Source organism: Mauremys mutica, unplaced genomic scaffold (assembly GCF_020497125.1).
Source record: "Mauremys mutica isolate MM-2020 ecotype Southern unplaced genomic scaffold, ASM2049712v1 000000F_np12_subseq_67271636:67468913_obj, whole genome shotgun sequence".
NCBI classification, from domain to species: domain Eukaryota; kingdom Metazoa; phylum Chordata; order Testudines; family Geoemydidae; genus Mauremys; species Mauremys mutica.
This window is the reverse complement of record NW_025422792.1, coordinates 158,477-170,576: the sequence shown is the minus strand read 5'-3', so window position 1 is coordinate 170,576 and position 12,100 is coordinate 158,477. Positions and strand designations below refer to the sequence as shown.

The 12,100-nt window shown below is 43.5% G+C and overlaps 2 protein-coding genes across 2 annotated transcripts in view; both read right to left on the bottom strand.

Annotated features, from left to right (window-relative positions):
• The window catches only part of LOC123356892 (tetratricopeptide repeat protein 13-like), a gene marked incomplete at its 3' end in the record, with an annotated part of 35,833 nt that extends 23,889 nt beyond the window's left edge, over window positions 1-11,944 (bottom strand). Inside the window, exons 1-2 of the mRNA XM_045000147.1 lie at window positions 11,704-11,944; window positions 6,830-6,924 (exon numbers count right to left, since the gene is read on the bottom strand). Coding sequence (XP_044856082.1) covers window positions 6,830-6,924; window positions 11,704-11,944 — 336 coding nt within the window. The remainder of the gene's footprint in view (window positions 1-6,829; window positions 6,925-11,703) is intronic.
• Window positions 4,370-6,741, bottom strand: LOC123356888 (transmembrane protein 39B-like). The gene is made up of 2 exons (XM_045000141.1): window positions 6,688-6,741; window positions 4,370-5,735 (listed from the first exon to the last, which is right to left on the bottom strand). The coding sequence occupies exons 1-2, from the start codon at window positions 6,739-6,741 to the stop codon at window positions 4,581-4,583; spliced, it is 1,209 nt and encodes a 402-aa protein (XP_044856076.1). The 3' UTR covers window positions 4,370-4,580.
• Window positions 11,945-12,100: the final 156 nt, after the last annotated feature.

The following is a 12,100-nucleotide window of genomic DNA, read 5'->3' as shown; positions in this document are numbered from 1 at the left end:
CGCTTGTGTGGATTGGTCCAGGCTGAGTTTGATGGTGGGATGGAAATTGTTGAAATCATGGTGGAATACCTCAAGGGCTTCTTTTCCATGGGTCCAGATGATGAAGATGTCATCAATGTAGTGTAAGTAGAGTAGGGGCGTTAAGGGGACAAGAGCTAAGGAAGAGTTGTTCTAAGTCGGCCATGAAAATGTTGGCATATTGTGGGGCCATGTGGGTGCCCATAGCAGTGCCGCTGACTTGAAGGTATATACCTGATAACAGGTCATCTTAACTAATTAGCCTCTTAGAGCTGGTATGGCATCTTCTCTGTATGTATATATATACTCTTCTTATATGTTCCATTCTATGCATCTGATGAAGTGGGCTGTAGCCCACGAAAGCTTATGCTCAAATAAATTTGTTAGTCTCTAAGGTGCCACAAGTACTCCTGTAATTACCAGGTCAATCAGGAGATTTGGCCAAATAAATAACTGCTGTGGTGACAGAACAAAGAATTAAGTCTGAGAACTGCAATGGCCGATTTGCACTACATAGGAGAGTTAGGCTTTTTCTGTTTTTAAATTACCCCAAGAGTTATTGCTTCCAACTGGGATAGTCTTCTCAGAGTGTATGCTTACAAAGGCTATGACCAATTATTTTTTAAAACAGTTTCCCCTGCGAACACACACACCATGACACTATCTCTCGCTGACATACTACAGAAATAAGAGATTCCACAAAATCAGTGACCATTATACAGCACTGAGATCATATATCCTCTAAAACTACTCTGATCTTTAATAAAAGAAGTTGGGTAGCCAGCATTATTGTTATAAAACACTATGATTTTTTTTTTAAATCTTGAAACTGTCCCTTCAGAATTCTCTATGTAATGATAGTAGATGATGACACTTGCAATGTAACAAAATGTGATACAGAGTGACTGAATTGATTAGGAGACAGGTAATGGGATACAAAACTTCTTCCTTTTACACCGCCAGTCCACAGTGGTCATTCTGTAGTAACTTACATTAGTTACTGATAGAGTCCTACCATTAAATGCTCTTGTGGTGTCAGACCAGGTCCTGGCACCTTTGGCAGTCTCAGAAGCAGAAGATTCACTATGAAGAGCGTGCACTAATCTATCACTTCCAGAGGCAGCATTTCTTGAAAGGAGTTGAGACATACTAATAGAGTGCAAATAAGCAGTGTGCACGGGCCTGGTGGTAGCATTAGTTCCATGGGTAGAAGTCCTAAGTATCCAAAGTTGTCAATCTACTATCTTTCATGAACACTTTTCTCGTGTAGTGTATTGATCCAAGAGCAGGTGGCCATAGAAACAAACAATTTGTACAAATTCCCTCTACATAGCCAAATTGAACTAATTTGTAGTGCAGGATAAATATGAAATTAAAGATTTTAAAATTAGCTTACATTTGGTTAAAAAAATATATGTGTTATAAAGACAGGTCCTGACTAGCAAGTAGAAGGAAGGCCTTGAAAATAATGAGTTATAAGGCCAGAAGGAATGGGGTAGGGAGGATGTCTGGTTCAAAGAATATCTAATACAATACAGGAAAGTTTCTAAAAAGAAGGCCTCTGACCAACAGGTGTGACTTCACATGGTTTTAAATAAGACAAAAGGAATCTGTCTTAAAAGGAGCCAACATAAACTTTCCCACTCCACATACCAGTGTTATCTTAAAAGTAAAGGTTTCGGAGTAGCAGCCGTGTTAGTCTGTATCCGCAAAAAGAACAAGGAGTACTTGTGGCACCTCAGAGACTAACAAATTTATTTGAGCATACGCTTTCTTGTTAGTCTCTAAGATGCCACAAGTACTCCTCATTCTTTTTTCTTAAAAGTAAAGCATATGTGTACCCAGCTGCAATAGAAAAACTGTTGGTCAGCAAGGAGGAGGAGAGGAAAGGCCTTGGGAGGAAAATCTTATTTGGATTAAGACTGGAATGAAGGGTGAATTGTCTCAAATTGTTTTTTAGAGGAAGTCAATAATTGGCAATGACAATTTATGTGTGACGGGTTGGACCCCTTGGGAAGCCACCTGATGTGCCGAGATACCACAGAGTCTACCTGTTCTGCCAGCATGGGTCCCCTTTAACCTGTCTTGCTGAGCCAGGCTCTAAAAACCTCCTCGAACACACACACGGAGGGCTACACCCAGCTGCAGATCAGCTCTGGGAAGACTCAGCTTAAGGGACTTGCTCCAGCACTCAGATGTCCACCTTCCTTGGAGTGGAGACCCAAAGAAATATTATGAAATTGTCTCCCTCCTTCCCCCAACAATGCGGAGAGAAGTGTGCACACTTCTCCCCCACCCCACCCAAGTTAGAAATTACAGAAACTAGGTTTAATAATAAACAAAATAAATTGTATTAACTATAAACGGCTGGATTTTAAGTGGTAAAAAGGGGAAACAGAACTGTCTGTTACAGCTGTCCCCCTGCTGCACTTTTTTTCTCCCTCTCCTTTCTGGTTGTTCTGTGTCTGCCCCTCCCGGGCCTTGGGCTAACAAAAGTCACAGCCTGGCCCTGCTGTTCATGGAAATGACTTGTGCAGACTAACTGGAGCCATTGCTCTGCCTAAGGAGGGGGGCTTTTGGCTCCTTTGTTCAGACCTGGGCTCGGTGTAGAGGTGCTCTGCCCAGATGTGCAAGACCTTATATGGCCACATAGCTGAGCATGAGAGTCATGTCTGTGGCTTAGAACTAGCCCAGACACATCTGTGCTCACCTGAAGTCTTCTCTCCTCCCCTGTAAGAAGGGGAACCAATCAAAGTTACTGGCGGGAAGCTGCCTAAGTTTGCCTTTATAACCAGACATTTTCTAATCAGACCTCGGAGAAGGTCCTTGCTTTGCCACCTGGTCTGATCAGCTAGGGGTCTTTGGGAGGCCCTCTCCCCGCTCTCATTTGTTTTTGACCGTACCCCCGTTTTTAAACTCCCCTCCCACGAACAACGAATTTTGCCTAGAGATCTCCTGATTATTGTGAACGAATTGAGTCCTCTCTGCGTCCTCTGATGCTGCTGCTGTGCCTGCTTCTGCCTTGCTGCTGTCCTGGGGATTGGTAAGAATTCCCTCTTGCAAACCCCCCCTGTCCTGGCTGCTGGCTCTGTTTCCCCAACAGACAGACCTAAGTTAACTTCGTGGTCTGTGCTGCTAAAATAAGCCTGTGCCGCTGCTAAGCTGTAACTCCCTGAGCTCTATCCTGGACACATACCACTCTGCCCTCTAAAACTACCCTTAGTATAAGGTGCACCCATTAGGTTAGGTTTAGCTTTTAGTCTAGACAAATTGTAATTTCATTTTGCATAGCTGTGGTTAAGTTAGGTTTAGCATTATACTCTGTAAGTTAGGCTTAGAGAATTGTTGCATTGTGTTGTGTTACTTGCTAATTTGTGTAGTCTTGGTTAAGTTAGATCATAGATAAGATTTTGCTGTGTTCTGTATAATTGTAATTAAGTCTGTCTTCCCACTGCCAACCGAGCTTCTCTGTGTCTTTCTACCTTGTTACACTCTCTCTGCTGCTTAAACTTACAGCCTGTTTGTTCTGTGTCTCACTAAGGCCTGGTCTACACTAAGGGCGGGGGTCGAACTAGGGTACGCAAGTTCAGCTACGCGAATAGCGTAGCTGAATTCGAAGTATCCTAGTTCGACTTACTTACCCGTCCAGACGCGGCGGGGTCGAACTCCGCGGCTCCAAGGTCGACTCCGCCACCGCCATTCGCGGTGGTGGAGTTCCGGAGTCGACCGGAGCACGCGGGGAGTTCGAACTATCGTGTCTTGATTAGACGCAATAGTTCGAACTCGGAGAAGTCGAACTCACCGCGTCGACCCGCGCGGTGAGTATGGACCTGAGCTAAGTTTAAATCTCTAGCATAAAACCCCATTGGTTACCCTTTTTCTCTCTGATACACCTCACATTGTACATTTACACCACTGTGACATATTTTTACCTAAAATTGTTTGCTATTTAACATATTTTACCCATAACTGTTAGTTGGTTATATGCTGCTGTAACACACCCTTTACATAGAAATTGTTAGCTACCTGTTACATTTATACTTCAGTGTTAATTGGTTACCAACTGTATTGTACCCCACTGTATTGTACCCCACTATTAAAACCCCCTATACTGTTCACCAAAAGAAACCCCTCCCCAATTGTCTACCTTAACAAACCCCATACCCCTCACTATTGAATTTTCCCTGTATTTGCATTTTCTTAATAAAGGTTATTTTGCACCCCACCAGTGCAGTAATTGTCCCCCAAGATCCCCTACCTGAAGGCAGGGACAAGAACAAAGCAAATTACTCAGTAAATGAAATCAAACACGCAAACTAAGCTAGTTTTACTAAAGAAATTGGTTACAGATAGTATTTCTCTACCTAGATATTGTTGCAGGCAGTTTGCAAAGTTTCTGTGGTTCATAGTTCCAGCTATATTCCTTTTCAGACTGGACCCCTGTCTCAGTCTGGACTCCCCATCTTGCCTTCCCTTTTGCAGTCTCTTTTTTTCCGTTTTCTTTTTTTTTTTTTTTTTAAATAAAGGTTTTATCCATAATACAAGCTGAGCAGCAGTGCGATTTAATTGAACTTCTGCTCTGAGTCTCTGATGGCAGAGTATGTGTAAGCTTTTCCCAGTACCAGCCAGTCACACAGCAGCTTGAAGAAGGCATAATAATTGCTGAAGAGGATGAGAGCCAGCGAGATGGTCTGGTGCCACTTCTCTGACGAGATCAGTGAGTAGAGCTGGTAGAAGATGACAGCTCCTTCCAGCAGAATTAAAATGTTCAAGATCCTCAGCGGTTTGCTGAAAAAGAAACGAAAGCGGAAGTGTGAGACATCAGATGGCACAGCCACATTGTAATGGCCCACGGTTTTGTACACGTTCTTGCTGTGTTTCACCAGCACCCACTGTGGCCACATGCATTCTTCTGTCCACTGATGCTGTAGCACATTGGAGCATAGGGCAGGATCAACCTTCTGCCAGCAGCCCAGGTGTGCCGCAGCTTTGTGGAGGAGGTCGCAGTAGCGGGCAGGCAGGAGATGCTGCATCAGAATCACAGACGTACTGATGGTCACCAGCAGGAACAGCTCACATGACCACCGTTTGTCGTAGTACTGAGTGTTCTTCACAAACCAGACAGGCACAAAGGCCACATAATAGGCACTGAGCATGGAGCTCACCAGCACCTCTTTCATCCTCCAGTTAAAGTCCCTCTTCAAATACTCCACCTCGTTGCGGATCAGGTCTGGAGAGAGGCAGCACGCATGGGTGGGCATGGCCTCCATGCCATACATTTGCCTGGTGTGCTGCTTCCAGGTCTCCTTTAAAACTGTTAGATAGTCTTTACCCCTGGAGTTCACTTCCCCGGTCTCTCGGGGGCCAATGTTAGCCACTTGGGAGAAGAGGGCTGTCTTCTGGAAGTCACAGTTCAGCTGGAGAAAAGGAATGTACATGCCGAACGGGTAACACAGGAACAAGAGATTGAGGAACGAGTAGGTTCTGAAGAGGTGAATTATTGACCTGCACAGGCTCCAGCCTGTCCCAGTGAGGACCACAAACCGAGTAATCACAAGGAAAATGGAGCGGGGCAGGGAGACTTTGCCACTTTGTGAAGGCTCCTTCACAATGGCACCGATCAGCCTGCGAGCTAAGACAATTGTCGTCACCGTCAGCACGTTGAAGTCAATGAGATGAAAGTTCTGGTACGTGAGCGCACACCAGTGACCAATGAACTTGTGGAATGTCCAGAGCCACCAGTAGCCCCCGTTTCACAAAGAGGATTTCGGCAGTAGGATGTCTGGTTAGGGCCCCGCCTTCCCCCTGCCATAACAACAAAGGGTATGGAGACTGCCTTGAGAGGTGGACTGCTGCTCACTGTTTGACTATTTCTTCAATCCTTAAAACCATCGGGCAGACAGACCAGGGAGAGGAGTCCTGTTTGCCTTCCTCCCCACCCTTAAATGGGATTTACATAGGGTGGGAATCCTTTGTTTCCCAAACTTGACCCCCCCACTTCCCTTCCAGTGGAAAGTTACAAGTCGTCCCAGGTAATGTTTAGTATCAGGTGACAAGATCACCTGACTCTGTAGTATCACAGCCTCCATGAGTCAGTGGCAGTATGGAGTGTCCACAGGAATGTCAAGCTTTTCACAGCTCATTGTCCTTGCTGATGGGTCATCAGCCCTGTTTGTCTTTTCCATTGTTGCATCTGAAGTGTTAGCAGTGGGCATCACCCAAAGTAGCATAGTAGGAATACAGATCCATAATCAATATTCCTAACTTCAGATACAGAAATGATACAGGAATACAAATTGGATAATCACATTCAGTAAATCATAACCTTTCTAATGATATCTCACATGAGCCATCTGGCATAAAGTATATCTCAATTATGTCATTCATATAAGCATATTTTCATAAAGAATATGGAATGACTCATTACATCATGAATCTGAGGTTTCTTTGTTAGACCCTACTTGATCATGTTGGAGCACACCACAATGAGATGGTTTTCCCTTGGTCAAGTCTATTTAGTAAGTATACTGATCATATGCCTATGAATACTTTGTTACTGTATTGGGTGAACTGACTGCTTATTTTTAAGCTGTTAGGCATGTTCAGAGCAATGCTAGAAAATGCCATTTGGCCTTTGGACTTAAAAAAATGGATTTTTGGTCAAATTACTGTCTTATGGTCTCCCATAATAATAATTTCTAATATTATTAATAATTCCGACATCTAGTAAATAGATACACAAACCCATTTCTCTCACATCTACAACCAATTAGCATTCTTATTGTACATAATAAAATAGTACACAGCATACCAGAATTTTTTCAGTATTGAGAGAAAGCAGAGATTCACAGGAGGAAGATCCTCTTAGTTCACAGTCTGACTCATGGAAGTGCAAAAGTGGTGAATCTGCAAAAACAAATATTTGAATTATCTCTGGATAGTCTACTTGAACTGTTATACTTAAGCAGGGTATAAATGTACCAGATCATGCAAATGCCATGTTTCCTCATGCCAACCCCACCTTTTAAAAATTCCTTTACAGGGCAGTCCCACAGAGTAGGACTGTTCATATGTTCCATACATCATGTTTGTTCCAGGGGAGATGGCAAGAAGTGCAGTAGCTGACGTGAACCTTGTTATACAGTTACTTTCACTACTATTTCTGCCTATGGAGCTGACCAAAATTTGTGTGGATGGGGAGAAAACCAGGAGAAGGGGGCGGGGGAAGAACCTAAGGAGGAGGAAGTGTGAAAGTGATAGTTTAAGACTATCTGGTCCCCCACTCCTTGAGCCAGCACATTCAGGTCCTAGGGAGAATCACTGCATGGGTCTACATCCAGCCTTCAGATGGAGGAAAGGTGGCTGGTATGCTGGCCAGCAAATAGTGGGGTAAAGACTGGAAAGGGATAGATGAGAAAGATTACGGAGATGAGTAGAAAAAATGGTAAAAATAAGGGATGGGACACAAACACATGAAAAATTAACAGTTACGATATTACAGTGAAAGGCACTATAGAAAGTCTAACATGAATAAAAATCCAAATATGGGATACACCCAGAAAGAGTACGTAAATGCGGTGGGGAAGTGGGGGAGAGTGAAGGGAAGAAAAAAAATAATACATTGCTTAATTGTAGAAAGCAAAATAGAATCTGAGGCATTACAGAGTTTAATGACTACAGTTACCTGGACTGACAGATACACGAAACTGAAACAAAAACCCTCTTCACCAGTTTGAAATATTGAAGAAGGCAAAAGACTTCTACCACATGTGCAAGAAACAAAATTAACCCTTTGCTTATCTACTGCAAATAGCAATGTTTTAAAAAATATTTATCAGTGGAAATGCAAAAAACTCTAACAGCCTTCTTGTTTCAATTTTGTTAAGCTGTTGCTCCTCCTCTTTACTATTGTAGGAAACATCTTACTTGTGTGTCCTGATTATAAAACCCAAACAAAAATGGTATAATCAGGTAATTCAGAGAGCGAGCGAGAGAGAGAGAACAAAAAGCAACACAGTCTATTTATAAAACACAAGTCGGAACAGTAACTAAAAATTAGTCACTACAAGTAGAAAATGAAGTTATGGTTCTAAATGAACCATAAATGAAACTTGGTGGGATGATTCTCAGAACAGGAATTATATTGTTTGAGGAGCCCAAGATTCACAGATTTTAACACCAAAAGGGACTACAATGATCACCTAGTGTGACCTTCTGCCTAAATCATGCTATAAAGTTTCATCCAGTAATTCCTGCAAATACCTAATCTGCATAAAGAATCAAGGTGGAGTGCCGTGCCATTACATCAGAAGTATTTACTATGCCAGTGAGCTACAATTCAACTACTGTGTGTTTAATGATTAAGTTCTTTGCGTAAGGATACAAGGAAAAAATTAGAGTGGACTATCTGTTACAAATCACAGGATAGAGAGAACATATAAAAAGAAATCCTGGACCAATTTACAAGATTCTCAAAACTCTAAGATTACTCTACTTATGGAGGGACTTCACTACCCATAAATCTTTAGGTTAATAAATACTGTCAAACTTGCATCAAATTGTTTCCTAGGTTATGCAGAAGACAATTTTATGAACCACAAAGTAGAGAATCCAACCAGAGGATAAGCCATACTGGATCTACAATATAGACAGGAACTGACTGAGAGCATGACAGCAGTGAGGAACTTTGAGAAAACCAAATCCTCTTAACCAAAAGGAGAGTTTTTCCAATTATTGATTCATTTAACCAGAACTGAAAGATTTGTAAACAGCTGAGAATAGATTGGTGTGACACTGGTTTTAAAACTAGAATAGATATTGTTTCGTAGTTAAATCAATAAGGAGTCGCTGTATGATCAATGCAGTCATAAGGAAGAAAAACTTTCAACTTAATGTTAATGTATCTGATATTATTTAAGTATCAGAGGGGAAGCTGTGTTAGTCTGGATCTGTAAAAGCGGCAAAGAGTCCTGTGGCACCTACCTTATACACTAACAAACGTATTGGAGCATGAGCTTTCGTGGGTGAATACCCACTTCGTTGTACGTGTATTCACCCACGAAAGCTCATGCTCCAATACGTTTGTTAGTCTATAAGGTGCCACAGAACACTTTGCTTGATATTATTAGTTCAACTAATCATGAACTACCATTTTACATGTTTTATTTTGCATAACATCTTTCATACAAGCTGTATCCCAACCAGTACATTGAAAGTTTCATCTTCCAAACATCTCTCCATTGGAGAATCCTAATTCAGCCTGTCATACAAGTACCTATTTAATTATAAACATAAGAAACAGCAGGTCACTGGAATGGATAAGCCATGTTATATTAGGATGCAACCTGTAAACATATAAAAGTACCAGATCTGCTTTGCCTGCAGGCTACATGGAACACACAAACAGTGCTAAGAATTTTGTGTTTTATACTCTTTGAAGCGTGGACCAATTTTGTATTGTGTTTTTACAGCACCTAGCAAAATGGGGACGTGGTCTCTGACTAAGGCTCCTAGGTGCTACAGTAATACAAACAACTAACCCAGGGGTAGGCAACCTCTGGCACACGAGCTGACTTTCAGTGGCACTCACACTGCCCAGGTCCTGGCCACTGCTCTGGGGGGCTCTGCATTTTAATTTAATTTTAAATGAAGCTTCTTAAACATTTTGAAACCTTATTTACATTACATTCAACAATAGTTTAGTTATATACTATAGACATAGAAAGAGACCTTCTAAAAAGGTTAAAATGTATTATTGGCACGCGAAACAATAAATTAGAGAGTGAATAAATGAAGACTCGGCACACCACTTCTGAAAGGCTGCCGACCCCTGAACTAACCATTTGCATTTGCTGTAAGGTGGATGCTTTACATGAACAATTTAAAGGGCAGCAGTCTTAAGAGCAGAGCCAAATATATTTCCATATCCAAATATATATATTTATACATAAAGACAACAATATTTTTTCACAAGTCTTTGCTAAACTTGTTTTAAACTTCTCTAAATAACCTTAGCAGGATATGCCAGTACACACATCGCAAAATAACACTGGGAAGTCACAAGCTACATAAATAAATCTGGCAGTTTCTCTATTACATTGGATTTTGTTTTTTCTTTTTTTCATATTTCTATATTCATTTGGTTTTGTTCACATGTATTGCCTGTAAGTGATGTGCATTATATCTAAGTCACAAAGGATGAATAAATACACGCTTATGATCAAATGTTATACTGAATGTCCTACAAAGACTTAAGCGTATGCAGAACTTTAGTCCCACTGATGGCTTCTCATGTGAGTAAAATTATGCAAATGCTTAAACCTTTGCAAGATTAGGGTCTAAATTAAGCAGATTCTTTATTAACAAACAAAACAAATAGAACCAGTGAAACATTAACTTTACCAGCAAGACAACTTTTTTTGTTTTTTTAAACTGAATCCTATTCAACACACTAACAAATAAGGAGCTGGCAAATCTCCATACCACCAAATACACATTTCAGGCTTGCATAGGCTCTGTATTTGCACTTTGCAAACCTGCCAGCTCTCTTTTCATTCATTTTGGATTAGAACCACCCTCATCAGTCAAGAGGACTCACACTTTCTGTTGGCCTTTTGAAAACTGAAAACTTTTTTCTTCATGTTAGCTTATTGCAACAGCCAAAGTCATGATTTGGTACCATCACTGATAATTTTTAATGTACTATATAACTCTAAAGTGTTTGTTAGGAATACAGTTTATACAAAAGATGCTGAAACAATAAGTTACACTGAACATTTAAATCCTGATTATCTGAAGCTCAGTTATCCAAAAAACAGGGCTGTATCACCAGCATTTCTTATAATTAAAGGACCAGAGCCTACAAATTTCTTCATGTTCATGGACTTGTGCCCAAATTAAGCCCTGCAATGTTTGCCCATGCAAAGCAGCTGAGAGGATCTGAGCCAAAATTCTCTCTTCTATCTGAAATTGATCAGTGTCCCTATGACAAGAGATCAGTCTGTGCTTTGTTTTCCTGTTTTACTTTCAGTCACCTCCAGGGTCATCCCGGCCCCACAAAGCACAGAAAAGAAGTGAATTTCACTAGAAATGCCTCTATCACTCACACCCCTTCTTTCTCCAAGATACAGTCAAAGGAGGGGAGAAGTCCACATCATCCCACTGCCTTCAGGTGACAGGTACCTAACAAAGGCATTGACCATTCACCTCTCACCTCAGAGGCTTGCCAGGCTCATGGCACCGCGGAGACAGGGGGATGGCAGAGAGGCCAATGCCGGCCAAGCAAAACAGGGCAAACCCACTGCTCGTAGGGTAAGTAGCTACGGGACCCATCCCGGGGCTGGGAGCAAGGACCCCGCGGCGGAGGGCAGCAAGGAACGACTGGCGGCGGCCACCACCTCACCAGAGCCACGGACAGGAAGGACCCGCCGCGCGCACCCTACGCGCACTCACGCCCCAGGACCCGCCGCGCGCGCCTCCCCACGCCACGCCCGGTGCCACGCCGCGCGCCTCCCACGCGCACTCACGCCCGGTGCCACGCCGCCCCCACACAGAGGACAAAGGGGAACCCCTCCCATGCGCCCCTCTCCTTGCCGCCAGCCTGGGGCGCCCCCTCCGCGGGCCCTTGCCCGGCGGCTCCCCCAGCAGGCAGCGGGGCAGGACGTGGCGCTGCCCGACCCGACTTACCGCACTCGGCCGAGTATTGTTCCCCCCAGTCCGGCGCCTGGGGGCAGCCCCCAGCCTGGCCCTGCAGCTGCTGCCGGTGCAGCTCCTGCTTGAGCAACGACAGGGCCGGGTAGTGCTCGGTCAGGGCCAGCGCCGCCCGGGCCGCCCCCAACAGCAGCAGCACGAGCTGCCCCAGCGCAACGGCGCCCCAGCAACAGCGGCAGCAGGTCCCGGTGGCAGATGCCATCTTCTCAGCGCGCATGCGTGCGCCTCCCCCCTTGCATGTTCAAGGTGGTTCCTTTCTGCCGCGCCCCCCCCCCCTCCCCGCGACAGGTGGAGGAAGCTGCGGCCTCGCTCCCTTATGGGATTTGTAGTTTCCGGCCGTTGCATCCCTTGCATGAACACAGTCTGGAAACTA

What these genes read in the sequence shown, in the direction of transcription:
- LOC123356888 (XM_045000141.1), bottom strand. Translation starts at nt 6,741, where the DNA reads ATGTCGGAATTATTAATAATATTAGAAATTATTATTATGGGAGACCAT. An exon ending in TTATGGGAGACCATAAGACA is followed by an intron (nt 5,736 to 6,687) that starts GTAATTTGACCA and finishes ACATTCCACAAG; the next exon opens with TTCATTGGTCACTGGTGTGC.